Raw genomic sequence first — 15,649 nt, forward strand, 5'->3', positions numbered from 1 at the left:
ACATTTAAAAAAAAATTATTCCTAATTTTTGGTGCTATGAAAACTATATCTGAATTTCGTTGACAGTATATAGCAACCGATTTAATGTTGATTTATCTCCTGCTAACTGGTTAATTATTAGTGTTTTTTTTAATCCTTAGGATTTTTTTGGTACGTGCTCACATCATTTGTGGAAAGATAGTTGTACTTCACCCCTTCCAATCTGCTGCACTGACCTGGATCTCAAATTCAAGTTTGAATAGTAGTAAATGCATACATCTAGTGCAGATCTAGTGCAGATCTGGGGGGGGGGGGGCGGGGGGTAGTGTTCAACAGTATATCCTTTTTTTTTTTTTAATTTTTATTTATTTATGATAGTCACAGAGAGAGAGAGAGAGGCAGAGACACAGGCAGAGGGAGAAGCAGACTCCATGCACCGGGAGCCTGACGTGGGATTCGATCCCGGGTCTCCAGGATCGCGCCCTGGGCCAAAGGCAGGCGCCAAACCGCTGCGCCACCCAGGGATTCCTCACAGTATATCCTTAAAAATGACATTACCACTAGGTATTTTACAAATTCCCTTTATTATATTGAAAAAGATTCCCCCCTATTCATTTGCTGAGAGCTGTTACGAACCTTGTAAATGCTTTTACTGAATTTTGTAAAATGATCACATGGTTTCTTAATTTTGTTACTATGGTAAATAATAGTAATTGACTTTCAAATATTATACCAACCTTGCATTCCTAAGAAAATTCCACTTTGTCATCAAGTAAGGTTGATATATTTGAAAATCAACTGCAGGGGATCCCTGGGTGGTGCAGCAGTTTGGCGCCTGCCTTTGGCCCAGGGCGCAATCCTGGAGACCCGGGATCGAATCCCACGTCGGGCTCCCAGAGCATGGAGCCTGCTTCTCCCTCTGCCTGTGTCTCTGCCTCTCTCTCTCTCTCTGTGTGACTATCATAAATAAATAAAAATTAAAAAAAAAAAAAAGAAAATCAACTGCACAAAAATTCCTTTTTATATTTGCTAGATTCAAATTGCTCATATTTTGTTAACAGGGTTCTCTCCTTGTTTTCTAAAATGTTATATAACATGGTATAATTTCATACTTAAATGTTTGGTAGAATTTACCAGTAAAGCCATCTGGGTCTAGAATTTTCTTTGTGGGAAGAATAATTATTCAATTTTTTAAAAAAGATTTTATTTATTCATGAGAGACAGAGACGGAGACAGAGACATAGGCAGAGGGACTCTGCCTCCATGCAGGGAGCACGATATGGGACTTGATCCTGGGACTCCAGGATCACACCCTGCTGAGCCGCCCAGGTGTCCCTAGTTATTCAACTTCTTAAACAGATAAAGGAATAATATTCAACTTGCTATTTCTTTTCACGTCTGTTTTGATAATTCATGTCTTTCAAGAAAGACACGAATTTGACTCATTTATCAAATTTACCAGTATACTGTATATATATAAAAAAAAAAGGAGGGGAACAAAGGTCAGTCCTTCCTTTGGGTGAGGCCAAATTCCTTACTACACATTGTCTTTGTTATTAGGAGACATTTGATGAATTTAGGGGTAAGGACTCATGATGCCTATGACCTACTTAAAATTGGGAGGGAGCAATATGTAGCAGACAAAACTGGTGAAGACATATGGGAATTTAACATACTATTTTCACAACTTTTCTATGTATTTAAAAGTTTTGAAAAAAGGTAAAATGATATATTCATATTCTATAACCCAGCAATTTGGAGAAATAACCAGAAAATCACACACATATTCAGCACAAGGAGCTTTATCACAGATCAAAGTTGGAAAACAACCTAAATATCCTACAAAGAGGATTCAATAAACAAACCACAATACATGACACCAAACACCCAACAACAAAAACAAATCACATTTTTTTCCTCAAGAGTATCTATGTGGAAACATTTCAGGATAGACCATTGAAGGAAAAAGTTGCAACACTAAATGTATGACCCCATTCTATGTGCATAGGAAAAAGACTGCAAAAAAAACCCATGATCTAAATGTGGTTGTCTCTGAGTGCTGCGGTCACAGGTGAACTTGACTCTTCCTCACACTTCTTTTATGAATTTCTTGAAGGATCCCAGATACTCTAACTCCAAGGGCACCAGAAAGGACTCCCTGCATTGACTTAAAGGTTTAGCAGGCCGGGAGGCATAGGTCTGGATTAACCTGAACAGAGAGATCCTGTGGGCAGCAGTTATAACTGGCCACAAGACAGCCCAGCAGAGGAGTGGAAACCACTGTGGACTGGACAGATGCCTCCACCGTTAAACCTGGTCTCACTCTCTCCAAAACAGGCAAAGGTTTGGGAGACTAAGATGGTACATGCGAAAATGGTGAAGTTTCACACAAACACAAAAAGCAAGTGCTTTTCTACCTTGTTCCACAAGTATGTTAATGGACTTGGTAGCTGCTATTATAGGAAACCCACATGGAACAAGGAGGTCTAGAATTTAAAGATCAGAGTGAAGATTTGAATCTGTGCTTCCTGCATGGTCTGGGGCCAACTGTTTAGCCCCTCTGAGCCTATTCTCACCTCTGAAAAACTGGCATGACGAATACTTTTAATCACTGTCCTTCGATGTCGAAAGATTATTGTGGAAGATGTCTGTGAGGGTGGTCTGTAATTCCATAAAGTGCTTTATAAAGATTAATGTTCATTTAGGGCATGAGTGGTCCAAAATGCTGTACTATCTTAGAAGAACTGGGCTTGGGTGAGAACAGCAGCAATTTAGTGCAACAGAAGCTGCCACAAGAAACATGGGTGTACAATGTTCAGGTTGACAAGGATAATCAACTTCATTTGATAGGGAGCACAGAATACCTGGGATCCAGAAGCCGGCTGGTCAGAGGTCCTGCCAGGGAAAGATCAGGAGGGCAGGAACCACCCCTATAAGGGGAGGCATGTGAGAATCCTTGGTTTTCACCAGAGACCTAAATGTGCTGCGAAGCTATATTAGAGAATATGGTAAGGAGCCCCCGTGATTTCCCCTAGGCACCATGAATGGGGAAAACGGCCCCACGCCATAAAACCTGGGGTTGCCCTGGGTCTCTGGAGAGGGCTGCTGCATCATTCCCAAGCACAATGTTGACTGTGTGGGCTGCACAACTGTCTAGGCTGCAAATGAGGAATGAGCACATCTCCTCTTGAAAAATGCCCATGTGAGCCAGCTGGCAATCACATTAGTAGAAAGCTTATCTGGGCATGGCATTAGAGGCCAGGGATTGGACAAGATATTGGCCTGAATGGCTGCTGCAGATGTGGCAAGATGAAAAACTAGCTTAGAGGAAATATATTTTTTTCTGCCCTTTTTATTTTTCTCCTTATAATGCCAAAGGCAAATCTTCTGGGTTTGGGGGTCAGTGACAACATGCACAGCAAGGAGCTCAGCCTCTCACACCAAGACTCCTTTGCCAAAATCAATCTACTCTTACGAGTAGAAAACTGACCCATTTGACTAAATCACTGTCACCCAGGTACTCTAAAAAAAAAAAATTTTTTTTTTCCCCCAAAAAATCAAGTCACTGCTTCCTGCATTAGGAGTAACAAAAGCACGAAATATTGTCAGATTGGGATGTTGAGAGGTAGATTGGCCACTAAAACTGTAAAAATAATACAAATGCAAACTCCAGAGGTTAAATTCAGGCAATTTATTGTAAACAGGATTACCCTGGCACTCTATCATACTGGCTGTGTCACATGCTCTCTCTGCCACATCAACTAGTCAAAAAGACTTTTTTTAAAAAGTCCTAAGTAACTAATCACTTAGTTTGTTTTCCACAGATCTCATTTACTAAGCACTGAGTAAATAGCAGTATCCGGGGTAGTCTGTTATTGCTCATGGACTGCAGCTTGGACTCATTTCAACGAGTCCATTAGTACGCTCGAGTGATCCAACAGTAGATCCAGTCTGGAACCCAGACAATGCTGGAACAAACTAAACAACAATCATAGGTTCCTGGATGACTACATGAGATTCCTTCCTTTCAGATTTCTTCATGTGACTTTCTCATAAACATGACACTGTTAATTTCATCAATTTTTTAAAAAGAGCTAAAAATTACTCAATAGCACATAATTTTCCACTGAAAAGGTAGATGGATTATTTACTCTTCCAGTGGTGGATTTAAACACTCAGGACTAATTTGAGATCCCTCTTATATACATTTGCAGTCTGATGAAAAGCTGCATAGTCTACAAATGCATAAAACCAGAAGGCAGTGATGACTCACGTACCTTCTGATGGACAAACATAGGCTTCCTACAAGGAAGCTCCTGAAGGTAGGGGTCAAAAGACAAGTTACAGCACCACATTTATCTGACAGTAGAAATGGAGCCCTGCTTTCGAAAGCAGCCTCCACGGTTGTGATTATATCACTCTTGCCCCAAATGTAGATTATCTGGGAAATGGCAAATGTGAAAACTAAAGATATGAAAAGACATGACTCTACAGACAGAAGTCCTGGCAAATCAACTCATGTAGAGGTAAGATGTCATCTGAAAATGCCATTCTTTCCTTTGCCTGAGTTAGTGGACAATGGGGCCACTTACTGTTACTAGTGCCTGTCTGTGGAAGTATATTCACAATTTCTCCTGAAGCAAGTTTTAATAACAGTAAATATTTCAAAACAGCTGTTAAATCTACAATAACAATTTCATCTAAAATAGTATTTCATGAAAAAAATAGTTTTTAAAAGTCTACTCCAGTCTTTATCTGTGTTTGTATGTTTATATTTATATATTCAAAAAATAACTTAACATTTAAGGCAATATTAGACTGGTAGCAAAAAGGGATTTGAGAGTCTTCTGGAGATCACACTATTTAAGAATCAAGGCTTTATTTTTTTAATACCTTCAAAAAGGCTGCTTTGTACTTGTCCTTTAAATTCATAATGGGGCAAATATTTTGGTTCATATACGGACTGCCATATCATTGTAGTAAAAAGTTACAAGTATTTATATAATAGCTGATGTTGGAAAAGCATGTCACACACTCAGTGGGCTCTGAAGTTCACCCTATTTGTACTCATTAAATAAATACAATAAATGTTATTATGGGAAAAGGTAAAACTGATGGAACACTGCAAACCAACTATGAATAAGAATGTCAATATAATTCAATCAGAAATAAACAAATCACAGTAATCCTGAGAAATTCAGTTTGAGACAAAATTGATGTAAGATAAGTCTGTATTTCTAGCATTGTAAATAAGTAGGGTGTTCTAGGGTTTTCCAGCATTTTACTAGTTCGAATAAAAAACATGTTCAAGTTTTATAAAAAGATTAAAACCATGCCTTATATAATCAGCAATTTTACTAATAAAAGAAAATTATTCTGCTTTGTTCATTTTCTGCCAAATGTTAATGCTCTCCATTGATTTACATGAAACCACCAAATAGAAAGCAAATTTGAGAATCAGTTTTTAAAAAGGTTTTACCTTTTTAAAGGTTTTAAAGCCTTTTCTGTCAACCCAGGAGGCTTTTAGGAAAAAAAACTAACATACTGTCTTCTGACAAGTGACTATTTTACAGAATAGGGAAGGAAGAATCTATAGGAATATCATTCATCATTTTAAGTACTGTTATATAAGGGAAATTTCTCTTAGTAATGAAAAGAAAAATTTTAAAATATTTAAGAGGCATGTATTAAAAAATATTCTACATCTATTAAGATTCTGTAATTTAATTACTTTGGATTTTTAATATTTCTACATAATGACATATGATAATTCCTGTTTTTTTTTTCCTGTTTGTCTCTCTAAATAGTGAACCAGAAACTACTAAAGTGGCAAGGTTGTTTTCCTAGCCCCTGGAAGACTCAGGGATGCATCCACTTGCACTTTCCCATCCTTGAGGAATCCTCAGAGTTTTGCAGCCATGAAGTTAATATGTGGTTTCACAAGGGGAAACAGTGGCAAACCTCGCTTGAATTCAGTCATGTTCTGAATCACTTCAGGCTGCAAAGAAAAAAAGTTCTCTTAGTGTTTATGGTCTAAAAAAAAAAAGCAGACTTAATAAGACATCAACTTTTTCTTTTTTTAAACATACACACTAGTTTCTACCCCACATATTATGATCTGATTTCCTGGATCAATAGGACTAGAGGGTCTATGCAGATCTATGATGAGTGTCCCCAGTGGGATCCAGGGTCATAAAGAAGATTGTGGCTTTCCTCTGGACATACAAGGGTTATGACACAAGGGCTGGCATACACCAAGTCTTCAGCAGGATGCAGAGGCTGGTGTGCCTACTTAGCAAAGGCCTGGTCACACCGCGAGTTTCCTCCTCCTGCCAGTAAATGCCATCTTTCCAGATGATTAAAATACGCTGGCACTGTGGAAGGGCTAGGTACAGACATGACTGGAGATAACGGGACTGCAAAATAACATAACTATTCAAACTAGAAGCAAAGGCAAACAAGGTCAGAGGACAAGTCTTTCTGTGGATGACAAAGACAGGACCCCTGGGAGCTGTCAGAATGACAACCTGGCCTTTAAGAGGAATGTAAACTAGAGGCTCAAACACCTTGGGGCCTGAAACCTCTCATCTTGTTTCCTGATGAACAAGCTCCTCTTAAGTAGGAAGTCTCTAACCATGCAACCTAACAGGATATTTGCATTTCTTACTTGTGGCAAGGCTGGTGCTTGTGACAGATTTATATCATTTTGACACGGGAACTCTCCGACCACAGGACCTATAAGAAAATGAAAGGTTTGCTGCTTAATAAATACTGGCATACAAGAGCAACTTAAAAAAAAAAATTGAAACTGGGCTTGGCTCATTAAGAAACCAAAGAGGCTCGTGTCCTCTCAGGTTGCCCACTCCCCAAGACCTTGATTACTTGTCCTACCTCATATCCAGACTGTCCCTAGTGGTGGTTCATGATGTTACTGTGGTATAAAGTCTTGCCCACAGCAACTCCGGGGCCTGTGTCTGGCCTCACTGGACCATGAGGCTCTGACCACCAGGAAGTATCCAGTAAAAACACCCAGAAGGCCAGGGAGTTAATGGCTGTGGGATAAAGCCTGGCCACTCAGAGACAGAAGATGGGAGGTCTGAGCAGATAAACGGCTTATTCTTCCTCCTCATATGTAGTGATTCACACATGGCTTCTGCAAAGATGTCCTACCAGTGACTAGCTGTGTTTTTTTGAAAAGCTGTGACCAGCTTGGTACTGTGCCACCTAGCATTGGCTCTCTCCTTCACTTCCTCGCTTCCCTTTGCCCCTTATTTTTGCTGATAGAGCAGACCCTGCCTCCTGTTAGTCCCCTTCTTCACCTCTTTACCTTCCGGTGCTCTATTAAGGGATATGCCTATGGCAAGGGACAGCCATCATGTGCCTAAAAATGTACTTTAAAGAAAGTCAATATTCAATACTTACAAGAATCCATTTCTCTGGCAAGAACATGGACTGATACCTTATGTCTCCTAGGGGCATCTACTGCCAACATTTCCTAGGGAGAAAGAACAGCAGGGTCACCCTTCTGCCCCACCAAGGAACTTAAATGAAGTACTCTTTTACAAATGTAAACAATCAGCTCTCACATAGCCAGAAAGAGAAAAGATGTTTCTCTTCACTTAAGAGTACTTCATTTAAACTCCACAAAGATTAGGTAAGGTTGGCAAGAATTATTATTAACCCCATCTTACAAATAAGAAAATGGAGTCCACAGAGATTAAATGATGTACTCAAATTCCTATGGTTAATAAGTATCTTGGCCAGGACTGAAAGCCTAGTCTAGTATTCATCAGGGGGTGATACAGGGCTACACCTCGTGATGTTTAGTGACTACGGAGGCAATGGCCTGAGCTTAGTCAAGGGGCAAGCACAACCTGCTCCTCTAAGAACCTTCTTAGATTCTATACGAGGGCAGTACCAGGGTTCATCATCCACCAAAAGAGAAAGGAAACTAACATTTATCAAGTCCCACCTTGCATCAGGCACTCTCTTGCATTAGCACACTTGATTCTCTGTAAGCTAAGTATCATGATGATGTGATTTCAGAGATACAGACTCTAAGACACAGGGAGGCATGATGACTTGCTAAAGTCATACAGCTCACAGTGATGGCATGAAAAGCAAGCTTGTTCTCTCCACTCCACCAGGTTGCTTTGAAGGACTTCCCTAGGTCCTACCATGAACACCATGCCTGCTGAGTTGGTGAATTCTGTGGGAAAGTGTCTCTTGACCTTTTCCTTAATGCTGTCATTTCCAAAGGGAAAAAACAAGTTGTGATGAAGCTTCTCCCTGACCATACCCTGAGAGGGAGAGATCACTGGCAAAGCCACATCAGCTCCATAACTGTCTAGGGAACAGCTATTCTAAGCCCAGTCCTGCAGATGCAATGGAAACCCTGATGATGCTGCACAATAAACGTGCCCGTGGCTCCCTCTAGCTGGCAGGACAGCCCAGATTCTCCCCCAGGCCCTTACTGGCCTCTCCAGCCTTTTAGGGGCTCAGCCCAGGTCTGCCTCCAAGAACACGTAGTGCTTATCTGAGACTGTCTTACTTATTGAGTAAAAAGTTTGCTTCTAAAGATCTATTCATGATCCCTTTTCACCCAATCTTTCACTGCTCTCTTATCAACCTTTACCAGTGAGTATAATACCCTCTTCAGTTTCAGATTATTCTCAATTTCCCAACCAACTCTGGACAATCTCCATCTTTCTAAACAGAAACCAACCAATAAACAAACTGCATTTTCATGCAAACTGTATTTTAAGGAACACTGGAGTCTCAAGAGATATTCATAGGTATTTTGGGTGGTAGGAGGATCCATGATGAATCACTTTAGGAAGTTACATTAGTCAGGGGGTGCCTGGGTGGCTCAGTTGGTTAAGTGTCCAACTTGGGTTTCAGCTCAGGTCATAATCTCAGGATTGTGGGACTGAGCCCTGTATTGGGCCCTGTGCTTAGTCAGCGTGGGATTCTCTCCTTCTGCCCTTCCCCTGGCTCATGCTCGCTTGCTCACTCACTCCCTCTCAAATAAATAAACAATTTTTTTTTAAAACAGAAGTTTTGTCAGTCAAAATTAAATGCTAGGTTAAAGATATCTTTACTGTGGGTTTCTTAGAACTTTTTTTTTTTTTTAAAGATTTTATTTATGAGAGACACACACACATACAGAGAGAGAGAGAGAGAGAGGCAGAGACACAGGCAGAGGGAGAAGCAGGCTCCATGCCAGGATCCTGGGTCTCCAGGATCACACCCTGGGCTGAAGGTGGCGCTAAACGGCTGAGCCACCTGGGCTGCCCGGTTTCTTAGAACTTTTAAAATGCTAACACACTCTGTGATTCTCCAAAAACAAGAATAAAAAGTGTAGTCATTCCCAAACTTACATGGTTATAAGCCCTTTTTTGTAGGTGCTCTTACTAATATCTTGTGGAACACTAGTGTACCACGGAACACAACTAGAGAAATGATGTTCTAGCCATAGCTTAAGCTTGGTAACGAAACTCTGATTTTGTAAGACAAAGACTCAGACTTATAACTGCTATTCTTACAAATTCAATAATCAGGTACTATTTGTGATTTCAAATGAATAACAGAATTTGTAGAGGGAAGGAAAAAGATCTTCATTGCTTGCGGAAACACTAGAGTAAGTTATATTAGGACATCCTTCTTTTTAAAAACCCACAACTAATAATGCTTTAAATGAATGTCTCAGAAACCAGAAAGAGCTAAACATGATCACCCTTTCTTCTAAGCTACAGAGAATAGGTACATAACCTCACAAAGCAAATAGTCTGAAGTAATAAATAAATACAACTAAAATTTACTTTATAATATCAATGAGGAAAACATTCTGATTTAAAGCTTTTTGATTAAAACATTTAAAAACTCTGAGGATTAATATTGAAGAGATAAAAGCAATAGAGATCATTTATTAAATGCTAAGTGTCAATCACTTCACCTACTTCATTTCAATTAATACTCCTATTGATTTCTATTCTGTAAATAAGAAAATTGAGGCTTAGAAGCTCTAGCCCGCCAGGGTCTTCATTCAGAAGCCACACATGCTCCTACTGCTGCCTCACAGGTAAAAGAACTTTCAGAGAAGGTGGGCTGCCAAGGCTACAGCTCTAAGCAAGGCACTAGGTTCAAAGCAGTAACATACAACACGGCACAAATAATATTTGCTCATGAGTCAAAATCTAAAGATACAAATTCACCTTACCTTGTAGAATTTGATGATATCTTCCTTGGTAAGTGTCTTTAAATATGCAACTTCTGTATTGTCTGAAAAAGCAATCAAACAATAATTTAATAATATTTCCATCTTAAGTAGCCCAGGATGCATTACATGACAACATGCTTCACTCCAGTGCTCTTAGGTAGCCCTATTTTTAAGTGATCATCTGCTCCTGCAAGTAGTAAGGGACTAAATATCAAGTGAAGAGTAAGAAGATACCATGGCTTTCTACTCAGGAGCAACTGGATTTTTGGGCCAGTCACATCACTTTTTCTGAGCCTTGGTCTCCTCACCTGGAAATTGGAGATAGTAACCACTTAAAGGGGCTGTAGTGAGAACTAAGGAAAATGATGAATGACAACATGATGCTATATACATGGCAAGTGCTCAAAAAATGGGACTATTACTATTAACAGTGAATCCAACAGCAAAAAAAAAAAAAAAAAAAAATTACAGGTAAGGAAACAGAGGCCCCAAAAAAAGGTGTCTTGATTTTCAGCTGGTTGGTGTCAGAATGAGAACACAACCCAGCCCCCACTCCCGACTTCCAGTGCAGCTTAGCACCCTACACTGTTAATCTCCATTCTAGAAGAAAGGTGGAGGAAGCCGATAAGCAGGAGACCTCATGGAGCACAGCTGTCCCAAATGTAAAAGCACTGACACATTTTTGGAGATCCCTACAGGCAAATGTTTAAACCCCTGTGCCTCCAGGGCAGCACTTATCTCAAGAGAGTTCAATCTGCATATTTTCCTTTTTTTTTTTTTTTTTTTTTTTGGTGTTATGGGAAATAGATAACTATCTGTGCTCAGTGCCTCAGGGGCAACACTAATTGAAAACATAATGTGAAATTAGATTTATTATTATTGCATTATTATGAGATTACAGGTAGATCCAACTCCAGCTTTAAAGAAAAAAAAATAAAAGTTCCTAATAAAAACTGTTATTATGTTAAAAAATGGTTCTTTAGAAGTGCTACACTCTGCACTGACACCAAATTAGCACTGAAATGTCACCTACGAAATGAGTACCATTTTGTAAAATGGCCTCTGGGTCCTCAAATGTTATACTCATATGCCATAAATGTTGGGGGCCTAATTTTGCCTTACCTCTGTCAAAATTGTATTGCTGGGAGATGATTTCCCCCCAATATTTAGCACACTCTGCAGACAGTTTCTTTGGTTTGTCTAGTCGACGAATTGCTAATGCTTGAATGTGTTTTTGAAAAGCCTCTTCTGTCATGTCCTCTATGGACTTCTCCATGGTGATTAGGAAAGCTTCCACTCTACTTTCTAGGTAGTGAGGTGGCTTTTCTGACTGGATGATGAATCGTAAGCCCTGTATGCCGTTGGCTCGACGCGGCCCGCTGAAGACAATATAGCCTGAAACAAACACCAGCCAGCTGAGACCCAGGTCAATTTTAATGCTTTAAAACTACTTTGGGGCTTTTTATTATTTATCTCTGAAGAAACATAAACAACCAGGATACCCTGAGTTCCTAAGGATAGAGCAAAAGAGCTCTATGAAAAATAGAAAGTTGGGAGATAGTTCTTTCTTCTTAAAAAAAAAAAAAAAAAAAAAAAAGAGGAAAACCCCTCTTCATTATTCAATCTCACATCCCATAACTCCTCACTGCTAGCTCATCATCCTTAATCTATGTTAAAGTCATTTTCATCCCTAGGATACATTAAACTTGTTTTCATCCCCTAACCATTATTCCAGCTCTGTTTCCTTTCACATTCAAGTTCCTTATGTGAATCCATTCCTGGACCAGCTCTATTCAGACTAAAAATCTCCAGAGACCAAGTAACAGAAGGTCACACTTCCACTGTCACCTTGTGACAGCTCACACACTACCTCCTTTCCACATCTTTTTTCGACTCAGCTTGTGGCTTGTGTCCTTTAGCTGCTCTGCCCTGACCCACACCTCTGACAGCTGAGATGTCTGTGGGTCCCACTTCTGAGGAAGCCACTATATTCAGCATGGCCTTTATTTAGTCTGAAAACTCTTAGTAATATTTACCACACTGCATGGTAACAGTTCCTTTATAGGTCTGCCTTCCTTTTTTTTTTTTTTTTCCCAAAGATTTTATTTATTTATTCATGAGAGACAGAGAGAGAGAGGCAGAGGCACAGGCAGAGGGAGAAGCAGGCTCCATGCAGGGAGCCCAATGTGGGACTCGATCCCAGGACTCCAGGGTCACGCCCTGGGCTGAAAGCAGGCGCCAAACCACTGAGCCACCCAGGGATCCCCATAGGTCTGCCTTCCTGATTAGATAGTGAGCTCCTTGAAGGGAAGGACAGACCATCTATAACTTACCCATTTTCCATGACCAACATCTAGCATGGTGGTTGTTTAAAAATGAAATTACCTGGAAAGACTCACCCAAATCCTTTTTCATTGGTTCTTTCCAGTCATTACTAGGGTTTCTTTTCTCATTGATTAAACCTGTTTGGATCTCCAGGACTTTTAACAGTGCCTAAAATACTGCCTGGAACATTTTCTCAACAAACACTAAGTACCTTCTATGTGCCCCAAGCTTGGGATACAAAGATGAATAAGAGATAATATCTGCTCTCAGGGAACCCAAAATTTCATGAAATCTGAGCTTCTTTGGATGGCTTGCTTTCCATCTTGCCTTCCATAATAAATAATCTGCCGTTAGCATCCTCTCCTACCCAAAATGTCCTATTGACATGTATGTATTGTAAGCACAGTTTTCTCCTTAAGAACTGCTTTAATGTCCATAAGATGTTAACTACTTGTCTATTAGAAGTAGCGGAACCTACCTAGAAGTAGGTTCCCCCATAAACAAGGTTTTCACAAGCCTTTCGTAATACAACAAGCCCGCAGCACCATGCAAGGGGACTGTACATATGGAAAATGTTCTCTGAGGACAATGGCTGTTCAAAGTCTATGGTACCCTGGTAGTCCCTGCTTCCTTCTCACCCAGCTGCTCCTTGGTGCGCAGGGTGTTGAAGCAAGGTTCAGAGATGATCTGACAGAAGAGCTCTAGAAACATATTCTCTGAGGTGCTCTGCATGTCTGTCTGGTAGTATATCTCGATGCCACAGTTATTGTGAACTTCATTCCTCTGCTGATACACAAACCATCCTCCTAGGAAGTTTCAAAAAGAGAACAGGTTCAGAAACTTATTTAGGGTTTAATAAAGTCAGTGTTTTGTCTGTTTTTTTTTAAAGTTGTTCTATTTGGTTGGTGTTTTTCAGCAATTCTAAACTGCATTTATTAAGAATGTGAAAGTCAATTAACTTACCTAAGGAATCCTTAAATTACAGCAATTTTATCTTGGCAGGCCTTCAATAAACATTCATCAAATATTAAGGGCCAAAGAACTTACAGAAGACCCATTTTATGATTAAGTGTTAATGCTAAGATCCACAGTTAATACAATGTACAAGTTAGTGGCGCCTGGGCCACTTAGTCGGTTAAGTGTCTCCCCTCGGCGCGGGTCATAATCCCAGGGTCCCGGGATTGAGCCCCACATCAGGCTTCCTGCTCAGTGGAGAGCCTGCTTCTCCCTCTCCCTCTGCTGCTCCCCCTGCTTGTGCTCTGTCAAATAAATAAATAAATAAATTTTTTTAAATTTTTATTTATTTATGATAGTTACAGAGAGAGAGAGAGGCAGAGACACAGGCAGAGGGAGAAGCAGGCTCCATGCACCGGGAGCCCGATGTGGGATTCGATCTCAGGTCTCCAGGATCGCGCCCTGGGCCAAAGGCAGGCGCCAAACCGCTGCGCCACCCAGGGATCCCAATAAATAAAATCTTTAAAAAAAAATACAATGTACAAGCGACTGTATGTACTAGTTTAGAACTAGCTAATGTAGTTAGGAACTTCAATGGAAATACCACTTACATTTTAATAAATACGCAAAAACAATTCTTTTAAAATTACTAGTTGTGTCTTTATTATCTTGCATTTCTTTTTCTTTATTTTTTATTTTATTTTATTTTGAGATTTTATTTATGTATTCATAGAGACACAGAGAGAGAGAGAGAGAGAGAGAGAGAGGCAGAGACACAGGCAGAGGGAGAAGCAGGCTCCATGCAGGGAGCCCGACGTGGGACTCGATCCAGGGTCTCCAGGATCACACCCTGGGCTGCAGGCAGCGCTAAACCACTGCACCACCGGGGCTGCCCTTTTTCTTTTCTTTTTTTATTTTTTAAGATTTTATTTATTTATTTATCATAGACAAAGAGAGAGAGGCAGAGACATAGGCAGAGGGAGAAGCAGGCTCCCGCAGGGAACCTGATATGGGACTCCATCCTGGGATCACCTGGGCCAAAGGCAGACACTCAACCCCTGAGCCACCCAGGTTCCCTTATCTTGCATTTCTATTTAGCATTTTATTCTCAATATTGTTTACCAACACCCACACTAAAGATCATTTCACTAATTTACAGAAATGTGTACAATGCTTGGAGATAACTTAGCCTAAATAACCTCACTGTATAGATGAGGAAAGTGAGAGGACTTGTCTAAGGACACCACATTGGAATAGTGGAAAAGAGCTAGGACTAACTCAGATATGCTGATCAAATATCTCATCAGAGTTATGAAGGGATGATCAAGCTTTATGATTTAACAATTACTTTGTCAGCCATCAATGTGACTGAGCATATACAGGGTTTAGTACTTAGTCTAAGAGTCCCAAAGATTTCTCAGAGTAGTAATGATATGTTTGCTCACTTACAGATGGTGATTTAGATACCAGCAGGGAAGAGAGGCAGACAAGCTGGAGCTGCATGTCACCTATTTCATTTTTCTGACCAGAACCACGTTTGACCAACAATCACATTTTCTGATTGTACACTACTGGCACTAAGTCTCCTTTTATCAGAAGAGGAAGGGAACATGGTCTGTAAGGCTACTGAGGTCACCCCTCTCCCAACTTCTAGTCTTTTCACATATATATCCCAAAATATCTCCTCCTTCACAAAGCCTGAGAATTCTCCTTTTGAATTGTAAATATTGTCCTATGGAGAGTTAAGTGAAGGACTGCATAAGACAGTTCTACCTGGTCAACTCGCTAAATCAGAATGATTTCCTAACCCCAGCATTTTGAGAATATGATGCGAATAGAGCTATTATCCTGTGCTCAATTTGCAAGGGCACCTGAAAGCAAAAAGAGATAAAGCCCTAGAAGAGAGAGAAAGCAGGAAGTATGATAAAAAGAGGTGTGACTGATTTCACTTTAAAAATCTGTTTCTGCACCGGGACACCTGCACGCCAATGTTTATAGCAGCAATGTCCACAATAGCCAAACTGTGGAAGGAGCCTCGGTGTCCGTCGAAAGATGAATGGATAAAGAAGATGTGGTTTATGTATACAATGGAATATTACTCAGCCATTAGAAATGACAAATACCCACCATTTGCTTCAATGTGGATGGAACTGGAGGGTATTATGCTGAGTG

General features: G+C 40.2%; 1 protein-coding gene across 1 annotated transcript in view; it reads right to left on the bottom strand.

Annotated features, from left to right (window-relative positions):
* Positions 1-5,881: 5,881 nt before the first annotated feature.
* Positions 5,882-15,649, bottom strand: part of IDE (insulin degrading enzyme) — a 122,847-nt gene continuing 113,079 nt past the window's right edge. The window contains 6 exon segments of the mRNA NM_001314100.1: positions 5,882-5,977; positions 6,647-6,714; positions 7,402-7,474; positions 10,199-10,260; positions 11,321-11,593; positions 13,162-13,329. Of these exon segments, the coding sequence (NP_001301029.1) occupies positions 5,882-5,977; positions 6,647-6,714; positions 7,402-7,474; positions 10,199-10,260; positions 11,321-11,593; positions 13,162-13,329 (740 nt within the window).

Source organism: Canis lupus, chromosome 28, assembly GCF_011100685.1.
Source record: "Canis lupus familiaris isolate Mischka breed German Shepherd chromosome 28, alternate assembly UU_Cfam_GSD_1.0, whole genome shotgun sequence".
Lineage (NCBI taxonomy): Eukaryota > Metazoa > Chordata > Mammalia > Carnivora > Canidae > Canis > Canis lupus.